Raw genomic sequence first — 18,954 nt, forward strand, 5'->3', positions numbered from 1 at the left:
GATGGATCCTGGAGCACCAGGGCCAGATCAGTTTGACAGAAACTGGCTCTCTTCAGCCAAGAAAGACCTACATTAATAGGAGATATGTATGAGAACGTATATGAATGTGTATAATTCTTTTAATCATGCTTGAATGTGACCACAATGAACGAATACAGTGGCACTGGACCCCATGCTGGCCACCTGATGACGTACTCAAAAGGTGTCTCAGTTGGGGTTTCCATTGCTCTGAAGAGACACCATGACCACAGCAACTCTTATAAAGGAAAACATTGAATTGGGCTGGCTTCCAGTTTCAGAGGTTTAGTCCATTATCATCATGGCGGCATGCAGGCAGACATGGTGCTGGAGCTGAGAGTCCTACATCTTGATTGGCAGGCAACAGGAAGTGGTCTGAGGCACTGGACATGGCTTGAGCATATGAGACCTCAAAGCCCACCCCACAGTGACGCACTTCCTCCAACAAAGCCATACCCATTGCAGCAAAGCCACGCCTCCTACTAGTGCCACTCCTTATGAGCTTGTAGGAGCCAACTACATTCAAACTACCACAAAGGGGATGCTCAGGTGACAGAGCTACAGAACCACCTTGTCATACTCAGAGACCCTCCAAGCTGCGGCTGACTAAGCAGTCATAAACCTTGCCATACATGGCCTGCAAAACTGAAAACAACGGAGACTAGACTGTTTATCCCGAGCCAGAGATCCCTTGGCAGCCTCTTACCTGGGGGAGCTCACTGTTCCAGGTCATCGTTGCCTTAGTGCGAGGATCAATAAATGAGTGGACAAATCATATTAGGATAGCCTTAACGTAATGATTTCGTGTCCCTCCCTCTGGATGAGAAGCAGAGAGGTGAAGGGGGAAAGGGGAGGGGGGAGAGGGAGGGAGGGAGGGAGGGAGGGAGGGAGGGAGGGAGAGAGGGAGAGGGAGAGGGAGAGGGAGAGGGAGAGGGAGAGAGAGAGAGAGAGAGAGAGAGAGAGAGAGAGAGAGAGAGAAGGAAGCAAGGAAGAAAAGGGAGGGAGGCAAGAAGAGGAGGAAGGGAAGGAGGGAGGGAAGGAGGAAGAGAGGGAGAGAAGGTTCCATATCGAAGTGGAAACTAGACGGAAGAAACTAAATTATTATGAAATTTTCTCACAGTAAAATACATGAACAGCCAGGCAATGGTGGCGCACACCTTTAATCCCAGCACTTGGGAGGCAGAGCCAGGCAGATCTCTGTGAGTTTGAGGCCAGCCTGGGCTACAGAGTGAGTTCCAGGACAGGCACCAAAGCTACACAGAGAAACCCTGTCTAAAAAAAAAAAAAAAAAGGCCACACACGTGAACAGGAAAAGGGACACAGATATGAGACTTGCCAGCCACTGGCATTACCACATCCCTGACAACAAATCTCAATAGTGAGCGAGTCCTCTCTACTTCACTTTTAGCAACATAACTATTAATAGTTCATGTGTGACGTGCCCAAATATGTCAACATTTAGCTGGCTTCAGAATCCACAAAGGCTAGACAAATAGTTTGACTCCTACTGTCCAAGATGGTCAGCGAAAACATTCCGCTTTGGTCTCTGACTTTACCTTCCCAACTCTGTGTGATTTGAGCCATTTACTTCAAGAATGGGAGAAAATCTTGCAAGCTGCTAAATTAGTTTTGTCTTACACTTTGAGATCGCCCCATAAAGCAATGATGTCTTTGATCACATACATGATTAAATTCTTCATGAGTCAATTCTTGGCTGGAGAAGGCATAGTGCTAGAGATGATTGTCTCTATAAGGAATGGGACAGAGAAGCTACCCAGGCAGACCTCTCTGAGGGCAGAAAGCAAGCTTTATTGAGAAATCAAAATGCCAAGGCCGTCTATGAGAGTGGGGCAAAGGGATGGGAAAGCAAGCAGAGGGTGTGAGCGTTAGCAGGGTGGGGATCCGAGGTGGTGCAGGCTTCCAGGTTGATCAGAACTAGGTGCCCTTTCCAGAGGTAGTTGGCCTTTGTGGGGAAGGCTAAGGGGGTTCCTAGAGGATTAAGGGGTGTTCTGGAGGATTAATGGGGGTTCCTGGAGGATTAACGGGAGTTCCTGGTGAACCAAAACTGCCTTAAGAGATCTGCTTTTCTAGTAAACAGAAACCTTTAGGCTTGTTTACCTGATTGCGATCCTCTGTTTACCCATCAGAGTCCCTCTGTTTAGGACAATGTCACCAGCACTGCCATTTGGAGGGGAAGGGTGACTTTGGACCTGACCTTCTCACTGTTGCAGCCAATGAGAATTTTTTCTATTTGCTAGGTGTGGGCACCAGGTCATCAGAGTGAGCTAGGTGTCAGTCTGGGTCCTAGAGCCTGCTGTCACTTGGCCCACACCATCATAATAATATGTGCCAGCCTTGCGTCAAAGCACTTTCCATGTGTTTAATCTTATAACTCTATGATGAGCTATTACCATTTTCCCTAATTTGCAGTTGGAGAACCTCCCCCCCCTCCCCCCCCCTCTCTCTCTCTCTCACACACACACAGGTTAAATAACTTCTGGAATACCACACAGCTGTGAGGAATAGAGCCAAGCTCCAAGTTAGTCTGACTTCAGCATCTGTACTTATAAACATTATGCTAAACTTTCTGCCTGGCAGATCACAGAGGACAGCAGATTTTGAGACAAAAGACCTGGATTTGGGTTCTTGAGGGGAAAAAAAAAATCAGACATTCCCAGGCATTTCCTCACAGGGATTATTGTAGTATAAAATGACATGATATAATTTTAAATGGTAGATTTTATCCAATTTCACTAGTTTTACCATAGAGCCTAAAAAGTATAGATATCAATATGAGTTTTGGATGGCATGTTTAGTATTCTTTTTCTTTATTTTTATTAAAAGAACTTAACATTTCTTAAGGCTTTTGACTTGAAGGTCAAAATAACCACTTTCAGGAGAGTGGAGAGAACATCAACATTTTTCAAAAGATCAGTTTCTAGACCTATTAACATTTGAAGATTGGAGAAGCCATTCAGAGCGCTTATCTGGCATGTCTAAGACCCTGGGTTCAATTCCAAGCAACACACACACACACACACACACACACACACACACACACACACACACAATCTTGAAAAACACCTTAACTCTCATCCCCACACCTTGCTTGATAAAGAACAGAATCACTTCAAAGTTGGCTGCTTTATCCGTTTTTTGTTGCCACTGTGAAAAAATCATCACCAAGTCCATGTCTTCAAACAACACACATGTGTTTTCTTATAGTTGTATGGAGTTAGAGAAACCTCACATGCATTTGGAGAAGAGACCTCTCCATAGAATAGACCTATTGTATGATGTGGTAACTAATCAGTAAGCGAATATTCTTGAAAATCTCTAAGGTAGTACCTTAGAGTCACCTGCCTCTGCATCCTAAGTGCTAAGATAAAAGGCTTGTGTCACCACTGCCCACTGTACATGCAATTTCTATGTTCCAATGTAAAATATTAGCAAAGGAGTCTAACACAGCCCTCAATGGTCCCAAATCCACGTGTGGACAGGGTGGTCCCAGAGGCTCTAGAGAAAAGGACCTTCCTTGTTACTCATTCGTCATTTCTAATTTTTTCTTTCTTCTAGCAGCCACCCACATACCTGAGCTTGTGATCCATTCTTTCAAAGCAAAGCGTTGCAGTTTATTCTTGTAATACCAGCATTTGAGAGACTGTGGTAGAAGTTGGAGGCCAGCCTGAGCTACAGAATGAGTTCCAGGCCAGCCGGTCTCAAATATAAATAAAGAAAATAACCCAGCACATTGGCGCATGCCTGGCCCTTCTTCTGTTGTCACATTTCTGTCTTGTCATAGCCAGGAAGGGTCTCAGCATTTTTAAGGGCTTCTGTGGAAAGAGCGGGTCCTTTGGAAACACCAGGCCGACCTCATCTGAAGGTCCTGGCTTTAGTCACACTTACAAATCCCTCTAGCCATGCAGCACATTCACGGGCTCTCAAGATTAGAATGCCATGTCTGTGGAAGAGCTATTACTCTGCCTACCATAACTGTGAACATTAGGAACCCAAACTGTAATATGGTGTATGAAAAAGACTTGTCGACATGTAGGTTTGAGAGTGGTCACATTAGAGCGTCCTGAAAAACCTCCAAATCAGAACAGCTAGTATGACAGGGAGGAGATGAAGTCCAGAGAACCTGATTTCCAACAAGAAAAAAGACAGCCATGCCACGTTGGCTAAAAGCAGCAATGGCACAGAGAGAGCAAACGAAACCAAGTGAGAGACCTGAGCATGACCCAGAGTAGGCCGTGGAGATCTCATGACTGTTTCGCTGACAGAGAAGTCCTCCTTTTGATTCTCATTCTCATTCTTTCTCTTCTCTTTTCTTCTCTTTTCTTTTCTTTTCTTTTCTTTTCTTTTCTTTTCTTTTCTCTCTCTCTCTCTCTCTCTCTCTCTCTCTCTCTCTCTCTCTCTCTCTCTCTCTCTCTCTGCTTCTCCCCCCTCCCTCTCCTTTCTCTCCCCCCTCTCTCTGGCTCTTGCTCTCTCTCTCCCTGAGTGTGTGTGTGTGTGTGTGTGTGTGTGTGTGTGTGTGTGTGTGTGTGTGATGCATGTGTGAGTACAGGCACACCTGTACCATGAAGCACATGTAGAGGTCAGAGGACAACTTTGTGGAGTCACTTCTGTCCTACCTTTCTGTGGGTCCTAGGAATAGAATTCAGGTAGTCAGGCTTTCCTGATGCTGGTCTCCAGCCTATGTTGTTTGTTTGTTTGTTTGTTTGAGTTGCAGCTAAAGATCATTAGAAATTAGAGAGCAGAGAAAAAGATCTTTCTTTCTACTAAAGCCTTAAAAGAAATAGACCAGTATTTTTAAATAGAAATCAAACAAACGAATGGCATGCCACGTGTCTCAGTCTTGTGACTGTTTGGGTGGCAGCCGGGACTACTAGACATTGCTGAAGAAGAGAAAGATGTCCATGACTGCTTGCTGCTGGGAACTGGAGGAATCCACAAGCCACGGGGACACGGAATGCCTGAGGGCGCAGCCCAGTTCCATTGCTTGCATAATTCCCCACGCTGTTTACACCGTTTCCAAAACCCCAGGGGATGTTCCGACACCATGCCTCATGTTTAGCTGCAGAACTTAAGACACATTAGTAAGTCCCATTACAGCCTATTGTACCATTTCCATAAAATTGTTTCTTATGACCCAATTGCCAGGACTTTTACGCCACCGTGACACTGGGAGTTGACAAGAACTTGCTTTTCAGAAAAACCCCACAAATAGAGCAAACTAAATCATACAGAGGCCTGCTTTGCGGGAGAAGTGGTCTTCACTTTCAAAAATTTGTATGTCCTCAAAGTATAGGTGTAACTCACTACATGGCTATCTTCTTATTTAGGGGTCTCGTCTCAGCAAGGAGTCAGGGAAACCAATGCAAGATTTAATCGCATAAGAGTCACTAATGAGATAATCCAGGAATGAGGGCCATCTGCAAAGGGATCAGAATTCAGGCCAAGACCTCAGTGCAGTAAGGGAAGCCAGGGAACACTTGGGAATTGAGGCCGTCAAGGAGCAGAAAGTGGAGAAGCCTGGAGAAAATGGAGAAACAATCTAAGACTTCGGATTGCAAGGCTATGAAAAAGGATCCCTTGCCTGAGTGCAGCACTGGAAAAAGAAAAATCCCCAGACTACACATATCCAAATACTTAGGCTTTGGGGCAATCAATAGGAAGAAGACAGGACCAAGAGAAACCACACTGTGAAACCCTAAATGCCTCCTACTTGTAAAAGACTGTGGGGTAGACTGCAGCTGGTGGCAGAATGAACCCACAGCATGCACGGGTGCCCCCCAAAATCTTTACTGTGTGTCGGACTGTTTCAGTAAAGTAGAATAGTGAATATAACAGATAAGTTTCTGTCCTTCAGGAGTGGCTTAGTCAGGGTTACTATTGCTGTGAAGAGACACCATGACCACGGCAACTCCTATAAAGGAAAACATTTCACTGAGGTGGCGGCTTACAGTTTCAGGGGTCCAGTCCATTGTCATCATGGGGGGAGCATGGCCCTGTGCAGGTAGATGTGGTGATGCCGACATCTTGATCAGAAGGCAACAGGAAGTGGACTGTGACGCTGGGAGTAGCTTGAGCAAGGAACACAAAGCCCACCCCCACAGTGACGCACTTCCTTCAACAAGGCCACACCCACTCCAACAAAGCCACGCCTCCTAATAGTGCCACTCCCTTTGGGAGCCATTTTCTTTCAAAATACCACAAGGATCTACATTCTGCTGAGGTGCAGAGAGAGAGGAGGAGATAAAAATAATGTGTTTAATCTGCAGCTTTCTAAAACTATGTGGGCATTAGATTGCTGGTAACATTTCTCTCAACTAAAGTTCTAAAAGGAGAGAGAAAATTTGAAAGGCTTATCAGTAGTTATTTTGGATGATACTAATTTTTTTTATCATTGCCTTCTGGTATTTTTCTGTAATGAACTTGCATTATATAGGAAATAGAAATTGCTTAAGAAAAACCAGTAGGGAGTTGGTTTTTTTTTTTTTTTCCCTTTCAGTCATAGTTTCCTGCAAGGTGAAGGCATGTCACTCATCCATTAGTAATGGAAGCCGTAAGTGAGTGCTCTCTTGCCCCTTCAGTAACTGGCTCATCATTTTACCTTTGCCTAATGAGGCTTGAGGCAGAATGCTCAGAGAGTCACCCCATCCCTTTCCTAATCACCTCTTCGTGCATTGTCTTTATTCCTTGCACACACGGGAAAGAAGCTATGGCCAACGTTTGAAGGCTTGGTATGATCCCCCTCTCTAATACACACACACACACACACACACATGCACGCACACAACAGAGAGAGAGAGTTGAGTGTGAGCAGGTAATAGCTTCTCTTCCTCACACCCTCCCCCATCTCAGCTCCAATTCATCCTCCAGAGAGAGAGGTCTTCTGAGCAGTTTTCCCATTTTATCACGTACTCTACCCGTCAATCTTGGCTCAGCTCCGCCCTTGTTCCCTGCTCGTCAACTTCGAATTTCACATGAATTCCCCTTTCTCTAAAAGCTTACTATCCATTGCTCCACAAGTCCAAGATCCCATCCTGAAGGCAGAGATCTCTTGTGTTCGACATTGCTCCTGTCAGTGAGAGGGCCTAGCACATCTTAGCCACTCAGCCAGCGTGCTGTGTGGTCGCTGTGTGAATAAACAAATGGACAAGGTGGCCACTTTGTCCTCTCGCTGTCAAGCTTTATTCCCATCCAATAACAAGCAGGAGCCAAGCCCTCTGCCAGCTCACAAAAGCCAACTGTTCAATTCCCAGAAACTTGACAAGCCAGTTGTTAAACTGTGGCTTAAAGTGGGCCGTGGTGAGCACACTTACACCACAGAGATCTGCAAATGCTACATGTCAAGACATTTTCCCCCAACGAGGTGGTTTCCCAGCATACCACTGTCCTTCCCTTCCAATGTAACTGGGAAATTCAGCTAGCATGACAATAAGCCGACCACAGAGCTTGCTTAAAACCTCTCGATAAAAGGTGCTTGACGTTTTACAACATATTAAATAGGAACTAAGTAATCACTTACCTGTTGGGGCTCAGTCCTTTTCTCGGCTAATTAATGATGTAAAACATGTGGCTCTGGCTGGCTAGCAGGCTCACACTGGAAAGGTACTTGCCAAACCTGATGACCTGAGTTTGATCCCTAGGACCCACATGGTAGAGGAAGAGGACAGACTCCCATGAGTTGTCCTTTGGTCTCCATGCACGCACTATGGCGTGCACCCCACCACCACACACAAAATAAACAAAATGTGTACCAGGCTTTTTCTTTTAGGCCAGCAACCAGCTCCCAAATCATGACACGGAGACTTATTAGTTTTGAATGCTCGACCTAGCTTACACTCGTTTCTGGAGCTTACGCTCGTTTCTGGCTAGCTCTTTTAACTTAAATTAACCTGCTTCTCTTTATCTACCCTTTGCCTCAGGGCTTATTACCTTTCTTCCTTCTGTGTATCTTACTTTCTCTGCTTCTCTATGTCTGGCTGGCTGATGACTGCCTGGCTCCTGGCCCCAGACATCTTCTTCGTTCTCTCCTCCTCTTCCTTCTCTCACCCCACTTCTTTTGAGCCTAGAGTCCTCCTCCTATTTATTCTCTCTGCCTGCCAGCCTCACCTGTACCTCTTCTGCCTAGCTATTGGTCGATCAGTTTTTTATTAGACCAATCAGGTGCCTTAGGCAGGCAAGGTGAAGCAGATGCAAGACATCTTTACATAATTAAATACACATCCTTACATCATTAAACAAATGCAGCATAAACAAATGTAACACACCTTTACACAGTTAAAGTAATATTCTGCAGCATAAACAAATGTAACACATCTTTACATAGTTAAAATAATATTCCACAACAAAAATGTAATAAAATATTTCAAATAAAACAAAGCACACATCTGGTCTCCTAAAACTCCTGTATCTGTTTTTCAGATCCTTATGTAAAGATTCATCTGATGCAGAATGGCAAGAGGCTGAAGAAGAAGAAGACAACAATTAAGAAGAATACGCTTAACCCCTACTACAACGAGTCCTTCAGCTTTGAAGTTCCCTTCGAGCAGATCCAGGTAACGTCAGCCGTGCGTTTGTCCTTCCGTTCAATTTCATGCCTTCAGATCCCATCAGTGGCAAGCATAGACCCTGCGGGTCGGCCGAGCCCTTGCCTTCATCAGAACTGCCCCGTGCACACTGGATGCCCGAGCTCCTCCAGCCAGGACATAATAAGATACCCAGCATGAGAAGTGCTGAGGCATTAGCTGGAACGGCGAGCTGCCTTCTGCTGGGCAGAAATAAGGTGGAAAATAGAAAACCAACAGAACCACTTGGCTCTGTCAATAAGTTTGTCTGTGGACTCCAAAAGCCAAGAGAGAATGAACTTGCCTATTTACTCCCAGGCTGCAATGCGCAGTCTGCTTCGGTAGAGCAAAACTAACCGCCCCCGACCTTCTAACATTGGCCCGGGTTTGTGTATAAGCTAGCTCATACACCTTTTCACATGATAGAAAATTGGGTGGATTTGCTTATTCTCAACAGCTGTTAAGTAAGTAAATGTTTCCCTATCCCCAGTGACTTGCTCAGCAGTCCGAACCTGTGAGCACTTTGGACCTTCTGGCAAACACTGGGAACATCAGTTTTCTCCCAGAATTTATTTTGCAATATCTGCTCGGTGAACTTTTTGAGTTCTCAGACCTTATTCCTATGGAAACTGAAACCTCCTGGCATTTTGTTTTTAATTCCACAAAACAATACAAAGCAAGGTATTGAGATGAAAAAAAAAAATCTTCTTGTAAACTTGCTCCTTTGGGCTACAATCCCATACCTATAAAAATACATTTCACCTATGAATTTCAGAAAGTAAAAATATATTGAAAGGGAGGCATATTAAAAACAAAATAAAATTTGTGATTTGGGGTGGCATTTCAGAGGAGAGAGACCCTGAGCCTGACATGAATCAAATTGGACTTGGGAATACTCAGCACCCACTGGCTGCATCCTGCCATCACTGCGCCTACAAATTAGGTTTTTCTTCCTTTTTTTTTTTTAATCCAAGATTGCTGTTTTCCCAGTCTTTGTATTTCCATAAATCAGTGGTTCTCAACCTTCCTAAGGCTGTGACCTTTTAATACTGTGCTTCATGTGGTGGTGACCCCCAACCGTAAAATTATTTTCGTTGCTACTTCGTAACTGTAATTTTGCTACTGTTATGAATCATAATGTAAACATTTGTGTTTTCCAGTGGTCTTAGACGACCCCTGTGAAAGAGTCGTTTGACCGTCATAGAGGTCGTAACCCACAGGGTGAGAACCACTGCCCTAAGGACTACAGTCTTAACTGCTAACAAAGGGGGTTAGTTTTCTCTTAGGCTGAGATGATAGGATTATGTGCCTGTCTTCGGTCTTCCTCAATCCCCCTGAAACATTCTGTGAAGGAAGCAAATTATGCTAATTTCTGAAAGTGTGCAAAAAAATGTCATGGCCACCACCATCAAAAAATGGAGAAATAAACCCCAGAGGCAACTGCAGGGTAGATCCATTGGGCACCCTGATCAATTCATTCCTCAATAATATTATCCAGTTTGTCCTGACTCTGACAATGTGCATTGTGTTTCCACATAATGTTCCCATGCTGGTCCCTGCATGATGATTACATCACGGTGCATTTGCTTGGGACAAGATCTGAGAATCAAAACCACACATGCCATCTTACCCTTGCTCCCAAACACTACCTAGTACATAGGTAATTCATTTATTGTATTTATTGGTGGTGCCAGGGGATGCACCAACCACCGCGGAGTCATATCCCCAGCCTAAAAGGGTGATTTTCTTAATACTGGCATCATAGCAAGGCTGCACACAGACGATGGTGCTACAGTTTGCTTTCTAAATTCCACATCCCAAAGTGACTGTTGAGCCCAGGAGATGGCTAAGTGGATAAGGACGCTGCCGCCAATCATGATAGTCCGGATTTGATGCCCAGGACCCACGTGGTAGGAGCAGAGAACCAACTCTTGCGAGTTGTCCTCTCCACATCTGCAGCATGGCACACGGGCCTGTACACACACACACACACACACACACACACACACACACACACACACCACACACAAAATGAATAGATCAGTGTAATAAGAGAATTGCTTTTTAAAAAAAGAAGTAGTTGTAGAGTTTGTTTTCTTTGGGGTGGTGGTGCAGGGGTGGAGGGTGGATTTGAAGGGACCGGGAAATGGATGGGATCAAGATGCATGATGTCAAAGATGTATAGAATAAATCAAGAGAAAGGGAGGAGGAGTTGTTTCACTGTCCCCAAAACGTACCCCGGTGGCATCTCTCAGTGCACTGACAGCGTGGTTATGTCCTCAGAGTCACAGTCCACCAGTGCCGTCACTCAGCGGATCTTCACCTGGGCCTGGCTTTCATCGTCCTATTTTTCCTCCCTCTAATGCTGGCCACAAATTGATAGCGCTATTTAATCTTTCATCTTTATATCCAGTGTCTAGATCAGAGCCGTCCATATATTCTGACTAATCAAATTCATTACTTGGGAAGCAAAACTGAGATATTCTTTAGAGAGTGTATCTCTTATGCTATAATAATATGGATTTGCTTCTGTTGACTCAGTCAGTCCAATAGAGGGAGTTATTAAATAAACCCTCACTATCGGATGGAGTCCCAAAAAATCATGTGTGTCCTAAAGCGACACCCATTTAATGTCAATGCTGGTTACACAGTAGTTACTAATTCATGTTCATTAAGAGAATCATGCTCAAGAAAAATCATATTTTATTTAGCTACTGCCTTTTTAAAAGATGTTTACTATATTGTCACTGTTCGTGATCAAATTATATGATCAAATCCTTTTACTTTTGCATAAAATGCTGGCTGTCACCTCTTGAAATGAGATCCTAATGAATGATTACTCAGAAAGTCTTATTAAGAGCAACAGCAGCTGGACAGTGGTGGCACACGCCTGTAATCCCAGCACTGAGGAGACAGATGCAGGTGGATCTCTGTGAGTTCGAGGCCAGCCAAGAGTGAGTTCCAGGGCAGCCAAGGCTGTTACACAGAGAAACCCTGTCTCAAAGAACAAAAACCAAAAAGAACAGCACAGCAAAAGAGAATGTCCTAAGTCCTAATGCAAGGATGCTCGTGGGTGAGACTCCTTAAGTGGTGGTGATGATGATAGCCGTGTTAGTGACAGTAATGTAGAGCTAGAAGAATAAAAACTGGGCTGACGTGTCCATTGTCAAGCGCTTTAAGCCTCATTCTGGTGGTTAGGAATGGAGTCTTCAGTGGTCACTCCTCAGCTCCCACGGAAACGCTGTGTGTCCCCGGGACTTGATCTGTAGGGCTGGCTGACACGTGTGCATTTCTTTTTGTGTGTGTCCTCTTTCAGAAAGTGCAAGTGGTGGTAACTGTTTTGGACTATGACAAGATTGGCAAGAACGATGCCATCGGCAAGGTCTTTGTGGGCTACAACAGCACCGGCGCCGAGCTGCGACACTGGTCAGACATGCTGGCCAACCCGCGGCGACCCATCGCCCAGTGGCACACTCTCCAGGTGGAGGAGGAGGTCGATGCCATGCTGGCCGTCAAGAAGTAAGGGAAGAAGAAGCCTTTCTGCATTTGCCCACATAGTGCTCTTTAGCCAGTCTCTGTAAATACCTCAGTAATATGGGTCCTTTCCGTTTCCAGCCATGCATTCCTAATACAATTCAGTGGTACTTCAGATCCCGTTTTGATTTGCACAAATTTAAGTGTAGAGAGCCCCCATGCCCTTCACACCACTGCCCTCCAAATCTACTCTTCTTTTAAGCAATATGATGTGTAGATAGAGCATGACTGAAATGATGTATCGTATCACACCGTTGTATATACCAGTATGCTAAAGATTTATTTCTAGTTTGTGTATTTGTATGTTGTAAGCGTTTCCTAATCTGTGTATATCTAGATGTTTTTAATAAGATGTTCTATTTTAAACTATGTAAATTGACTGAGATATAGGAGAGCTGATAATATATTATATGGTAAATATAGTATCGTCTGCATTCCAGCAAAAATATCAACTTGAAAGGCACTAGTATGGTTAAACTGATATCTTAAAGGACAACTTAAACCTGAGCTTTCTATTGAGTCATTTGAGTACCAAGACTCGCCCACACTACATCTTCAGTGGGCAAACCCAATTTTGTAGAATTCTTTCACAGGCAAATAGCATGAGCCAAGCAGCATCCAATGCTGACCTCAAGGAAGGAAAGCCACAAACCAGAACAGCATCTGTCTGTCTGTATGTCTCTGCAAAGCTAGAATCATGGCTTCGCTCTCACGTTCAGGGACGCGATGAATAAGGAGTCAGTGAGGAGTTCCTGTGACTGCATCTGGAGGCACACCTCATGGTGTTCTCTGTGTGTGCGCGTGCAAGTGTGAAAGTGTAAAAGTGTGCACATGTGTTATGTGTGGTGCATGCCTTTGTTTGGGGTTCGGGTGGGGGAGGAGACGGTGAGAGAAGTCAGCCTTTCTGAAATATTGCCTGACTATTTCAACAGAAAATAATAGCTCTCCATTATCACATTTATATAAAGCGTGCAACCTGTGAATTCTGATCCAGATTTCACACCAGTAATGATTCCAAAAGGTATGCACGTGAGACTTTGTAACAAAATATTTTATTATACAAAAACCAGATGAGAAGGAATGCAGAATATTTTTAACACAGCAATCTGTGCTTATGACACAAAATCACTTTGTGGTAACAGACAGTATTGTAATCCCATCAAAAGATGAAAACTGACAAACAATTAGCCATAGTTCTGAATGCACTTCGATTAAGCCAAAACAGACAGCTAGTGATCTTTTTATATGCTCTTTTTACTTAAGTTTTAATTTGTCCTTTAAACAAAGGTGAAACAAAACCAAGAACAAGTTCTGGTGAACTGAAGCAACCTCTTATGTACACTAGATGCTCGATTTAGGAGGAGTTTTTCCATGTTTTCAATGTTACTCTGTAGTAAACGGCACTATTCCGAAGCTACTAGTCATTCCATAAGAGTCCTAAGGATTGCTCTGTGTAACACTGTGACTGCCCTGTGTGCTTAGACACGTAGTTTCCTCAGTGGATAGCACTCAACTTACTCTGTAGTGATATTGTAACAATACTGCCATTCCCTTATTGCACTGCCCAACGTGTGTGTGTAGCACAAACAGTTCTCATTACTAAGGACCAATTCAGAACTGAACAGCTATGCATAGGACAGAAAGATACATAGAGTGGGGGGTGGGGTGGGGAGAACACACAGCATTTTGTCAACACTGTGCCCTAGTCCATATTTGTCCCGCTGTGGTAGACAGCCGCTTCAGGAAGGCGAGCTGCTACCTAACGCTGCTTCCAGTCTCTTCCCTCACTTGCTCCTGTGACCTGTCTTCACCTCTAGGCCACAGAGAATAGCGATGTTCTGACGTGAGAGACTGTCTTCAACAGGTACCAAAATCAAATGGAGGAATGCTAAGTAAGCATGGCCTCGTGTTTGATCTTTAGGATTTAGCTCCATGTTTTGGACAAAGCTCTCAAGAGAATCCCAGAAAAGGGCTGTCGGTAGACTTTAAACACGGGGTTGGCTGTTCCACACACATACATGCACACACACACACACACACACACACACCACACCACACCACAACACAAAAATCAACTCCCAATTGGGATTCCTTCCTCATCAGCGAAGAGGCAAATCCATTGCCTTTCATTCCCATCACAGCAAACTCTTTAGACACGGAACAGACACGAAGGACAAGGAGAAAATCCTTTGCTGTGGATGCACAGCACTTTTTAAAAACTAGAGACATGGGTAACAGGAAATGCACCCTCACAGGTGAGGTTAAACAGCAGTTTGAAGAGGAGACTCAAACAAGACGTTTGCCTGTGTAAGGGACCAAGTCCTACCAAAGAGAAGGAGTTGACTTTTAAGAACACCGTAAATACCCGACACTGACATTTCATTCCCCTATCACTCTCGTTAAGTTGTACACAGTGAACCACCATTTCCCAAGAAGCAGCCGCCCGATGCCCAGCAGACATGATTTCCTGCAGTACAGTACTGCTAGCACATTCTCTTGCAACACTGCCAGTGTGGGATTGTTACCATAGAATTAGTTGGTACTATATCATCTCTCATGAGCCGGTGACTGGACCTGCTTTATGACCAAGAGTCATCCTCTGATCTGCCACCTGTACCTTTCTGACAATGCTGTGCAAAGTCTTAGAAGCTGATGCCCTAGAAAGAGCCTAGTTGCCTTTGTGGATATTTACTGCCTGCTTGAGTGTCTCTCTGTGTGGGTTTTCCCTGTGTCCTGTAGAAATGTTGGGGTGTTTTCTCCTGCCATAAGGCTCGTGGCCCGCGAGCCAAATCCTTTAGCTGTATTTTCCCTTCATTTTTTGATAAGTGGTTTAAATTTTGTTCCCCTTTGTGTAGTGAATCCCATGGTAGTTTTCTGATTGTTGTTAAAAAAAAAATGACTTAACATATTACATGGATACTCAATAAAAATGTTTTATTTCCTGTTGATGGTTGCTGTCTTCCAACTCTCTTTGTTACCGACTCCGACTCCGTTGCTAGCAGAGGACAGGTTGACCTTGTGGGTGGCCAGAAGCGGGGGCAGCTAAGAGACAGCTAGCGCTAAATGCCAGCCTCGAAGTCACTTCTGGGACAACAGAGCGGCTGCAGGGGAACAGTGCCCAGAGGGCATCCGTCCAGTAGCCTTCCTCACCTGCCTTTCTCGGTGCCTGTCACAAAGCCCCTTAGCATAGTTCAGAACTATTCCGTTTGCCTAAAATGTGTCCTGGAGGGAGTTCACTTCAATGCCACCTAACACACACTTCCCCAGAATGAAACTAAAATCAAATTGCTTTAAGTGTCTCTTGGGAGGATAGAATGAATATTAAAGTCCACGCCGGCTAAAGTGATTAGAAGCCGATGAACGGCTTTCCGACATCCATTCAACATCCTTGTGGTGCTTACCGGGTACCGGTTCTTTACTAGATGCCAGGTCCCAGCCTCAGATGTTATGTAAACGACTGTTACGCTGCCTTATGACATGCAGACTTAAAAGCAGGCACCTTGGAGGCTGAAGAGGTAGATCGGTTTGGAAAGGGCTCACCGTGAAAGCCTGAGGACATGAGGCCAGCAACATAGATCAGTGGGGAAAGGCAGCTCCATAAATGTCTGACAACAGGGCTTTGATCCTTAGAATCCACGTAAAGAGAGCTAGCACCATGTAGTTGTCCACTGATTTACACATGACTGCCTTGGCACATATACACATACACACACACACACACACACACACACACACACACACCATATATATATGTTTCTTTTTTTTTTTTTTCCCTGAGACAGGGTTTCTCTGTGTGGCCCTGGCTGTCCTGGAACGATTTCTGTAGACCAGGCTGGCCTCAAACTCAGATCTCCCTGCCTCTGTCCCCTAAGTGCTGGGATTAAAGGCATGTGCCACATCGCCTGGCTAAAAATTTTAATCAAAAGAAAAAAGCGCCGGGCGGTGGTGGCGCACACCTTTAATCCCAGCACTCGGGAGGCAGAGCCAGGCGAATCTCTGTGAGTTCAAGGCCAGCCTGGGCTACCAAGTGAGTTCCAGGAAAAGGCGCAAAGCTACACAGAGAAACTCTGTCTCGAAAAACCAAAAAAAAAAAAAAGAAAAGAAAAAAGCGTAAGAGCCTAGCTCAATCTCAGAACCCATGTTAAAAAAAAAAAAAAAAAACCCTGTAGTGGTGGGATCATACAGTCTCACAGAGCTGACCTGAGGAATGCTGCTCGAGATTGTCCTGACCTTATCACAAACACACAAAAGTAAGCACCTTTGACCCACACACTTTCACTAGACCAATGGTAGCACATACTGTGGTGTGTCATCTTGTCCCCTTTCAGCATGGAGGGACTATCCTACAGTTTCTCTGGGGTTGTCTGCTGACAGTGTGCCCTGTCCTGTAGATGTAACCAACCGTCTTATTAAATAAGAAACACAGAAACAATGTAAAAGAGAAAGCCGAGAGGTCAGAGCTCAGAGCTAAAATCTCACCCTTCCTCCTGCGGTGTCCCAGCTTCCCAAAAGAGACCTATTTCCTGTCTGTCCATCTTTTCATAGTCTTTTGTTCTGCCTTCTCATTGGTTGTAAACCCAAACACGTGGCTGCCTCGTCACTGTCTGAATGTACAGCCCCCCAGGTCTTAAAGGCATATGTCGCCAATGCTGGCTGTATCCCTGAACACACAGAGATCTATGGGATTAAAGGCATGTACCACCACCTCCATGCTCTTTCTATGGCTCTAATAGCTCTGACCCCCCGGGCAACTTTATTAACATACAATCAAAATCACATTTCAGTACAATTAGAATACCACCACACTGTCCCTTTCCTATTGGTGGGGGCCCATGTTAACATTCTGATCCTCCCTTTGAAATCCCACCCCTTTGTGCCGCCCTGCGTCCTGACATAAAAGCCTCATCCTAAGGAAAAACTCCTCTCTTTCCTCTCGCTTCTGCTTTTCCTCCCAGGAGGTACACAAGCTCAACCTCTCTCTTTCTTTCTCTCCATCTCTCCGTCTCTCTGTCTCTCTGTCTCTCTCTCTCTCTCCCATCTTTCTCTTCATCTATTATAATAAACTCTCCACGTGGATGCAGCATCTGGGTTGTGAATTACTAGCCACATGGCATGCACCTGTCCAGCCCACTACTGCATCTGCCCAGCATGTTTCCCTCGGAGGTCACCCCTCAAAATAATTCATAACAGTCCCACCTAAGTTCAGGAAGTAGTCAACATTCAGGAACTAATTCAAGAACTCTTATCTCAGCTCCACAGCCCAGAGTGGTGGTTCAGGGATATGTCCACATTCCATGACTGATTCAAGAACTCTATCTCAGCTCCTGGAGTGGTGGTTCAGGGATATGTCCACATTCAATAGCTGATCCAAAAACTCCACAGCCCAGAGCAAGGGTGGAGAAAGCTTTTGCAACAGTTCTGTAGTTCAACCTCTGCCCAGTTTTCTTCACCCATTTGCAGGTGTGGTTCCTACAAGATCTCCTCAGTAAAACCTTTCTCTGTAAGCTCCATCCAGGGGATTCCTACATCATGGTCTTTGACAAGGGAGATCACAAGAAGTTTCCTAGAGAAATGAAGATAAGAAAGGAATCCTAGCCAGGCATGGTAGTGCCAGCCTTTAATCCCAGCACTTGGGAGGCAGAGCCAGGCAAATCTCTGTGAGTTCGAGGCCAGCCTGGTCTACAGAGTGAGTTCCAGGATGGGCTCCAAAGCTACACAGAGAAACCCTGTCTCAAAAAAAAAACAAACAAACAAACAAAAAAAAAAAACGGAAAAACCAAGAAAGAAATCCTAAAGGTTCTGGCAGGAGTCACCCAAGCCATGGCATGGGCAAGACATTTTTTTGACAATTTTATCCATGATAAAACTCTCTGATGGCCAGCTACATCATACTTCCTGTAATCAGCTCCATTAGTCACTCCAAATGAGGATAGGGACCAAGCCTCAATTGCTTTAAGAGCCTGGGGAGAGACCACGTCATTACTAAGCACTATGAGGTGGCAGTTAGCAAAGACATCTAAATTTAAATTCAAAACTCAAGGCAGGCCAGGTTACAATCAAAATGGCATGGTAAGTCCAACTGTTAGGCTGTCACTGAAGAGGATTTTGTTTCATGAAAAACTCTCAAAATCCGATCCAAAATGAATGAAAGAATGTTTCTAATGAATTACCAACCACAACAAATAACCGCCCATGCTTTTCTCAATTTCTGCTTTCCCAAAGGGTTCCTAAGTCTATAGCAAACACACACTTCTTAGATATATTAGTCAGAAAACAAATCCACTTCACATATTACAAAAGGACATTTAATATGGGGGATTCGTCATATGGAGAATGCTGAGAAAACAGATGGGCCCCCCAGAGATTATTAGGAACCTTCCATACAGTTAGAAGAAAGAGGATTTGGTGTTGATGGCACCTAGGCTTGTCAAGGGTCTGGAACCCTGGGGAAGGTGACCTGAGGTAAGGACTCCATGACACTAAAAGACTGTTGGTTCAGAGTAGAGTAGGTAACAAAATAGAGCTCCCCGGGAGGCCAGATGGCCCTTATCAGTGGCTGCTCTGGGAGCCTGAAAGGAATTCTCTCCCCTCCCTCCTACCTCTACCTCAACCAGTGCGGCCCATGGGTAGAACCTGATCCCCAACAGGCAAGAGATTCTGGGAAACACAATCTTCAAAGGTTAAGGTCACATCCCAAGTGCATTGTAGAGTACAGAGTGGAGAAAGAATTGGGAACCGAAGCCTGTGGCCAATGTATGCCAAAGCCTTGGGCCAACCTTGAGCACTTGACATGGATGTTTATCCCTTCTTAAGATGCCTCCGATGT

General features: G+C 44.7%; 1 protein-coding gene across 2 annotated transcripts in view; it reads left to right on the forward strand.

Annotated features, from left to right (window-relative positions):
* Positions 1–15,074, forward strand: part of Syt1 (synaptotagmin 1) — a 505,793-nt gene extending 490,719 nt beyond the window's left edge. For both annotated transcript variants that reach the window (XM_028873036.2, XM_028873038.1), the window contains exons 10-11: positions 8,452–8,585; positions 11,911–15,074. In XM_028873036.2, coding sequence (XP_028728869.1) covers positions 8,452–8,585; positions 11,911–12,117 — 341 coding nt within the window. In that variant the 3' untranslated portion in view covers positions 12,118–15,074. The remainder of the gene's footprint in view (positions 1–8,451; positions 8,586–11,910) is intronic.
* Positions 15,075–18,954: the final 3,880 nt, after the last annotated feature.

This window comes from Peromyscus leucopus, chromosome 18 (assembly GCF_004664715.2).
Source record: "Peromyscus leucopus breed LL Stock chromosome 18, UCI_PerLeu_2.1, whole genome shotgun sequence".
In the NCBI taxonomy this organism is placed as follows: Eukaryota; Metazoa; Chordata; class Mammalia; order Rodentia; family Cricetidae; genus Peromyscus; species Peromyscus leucopus.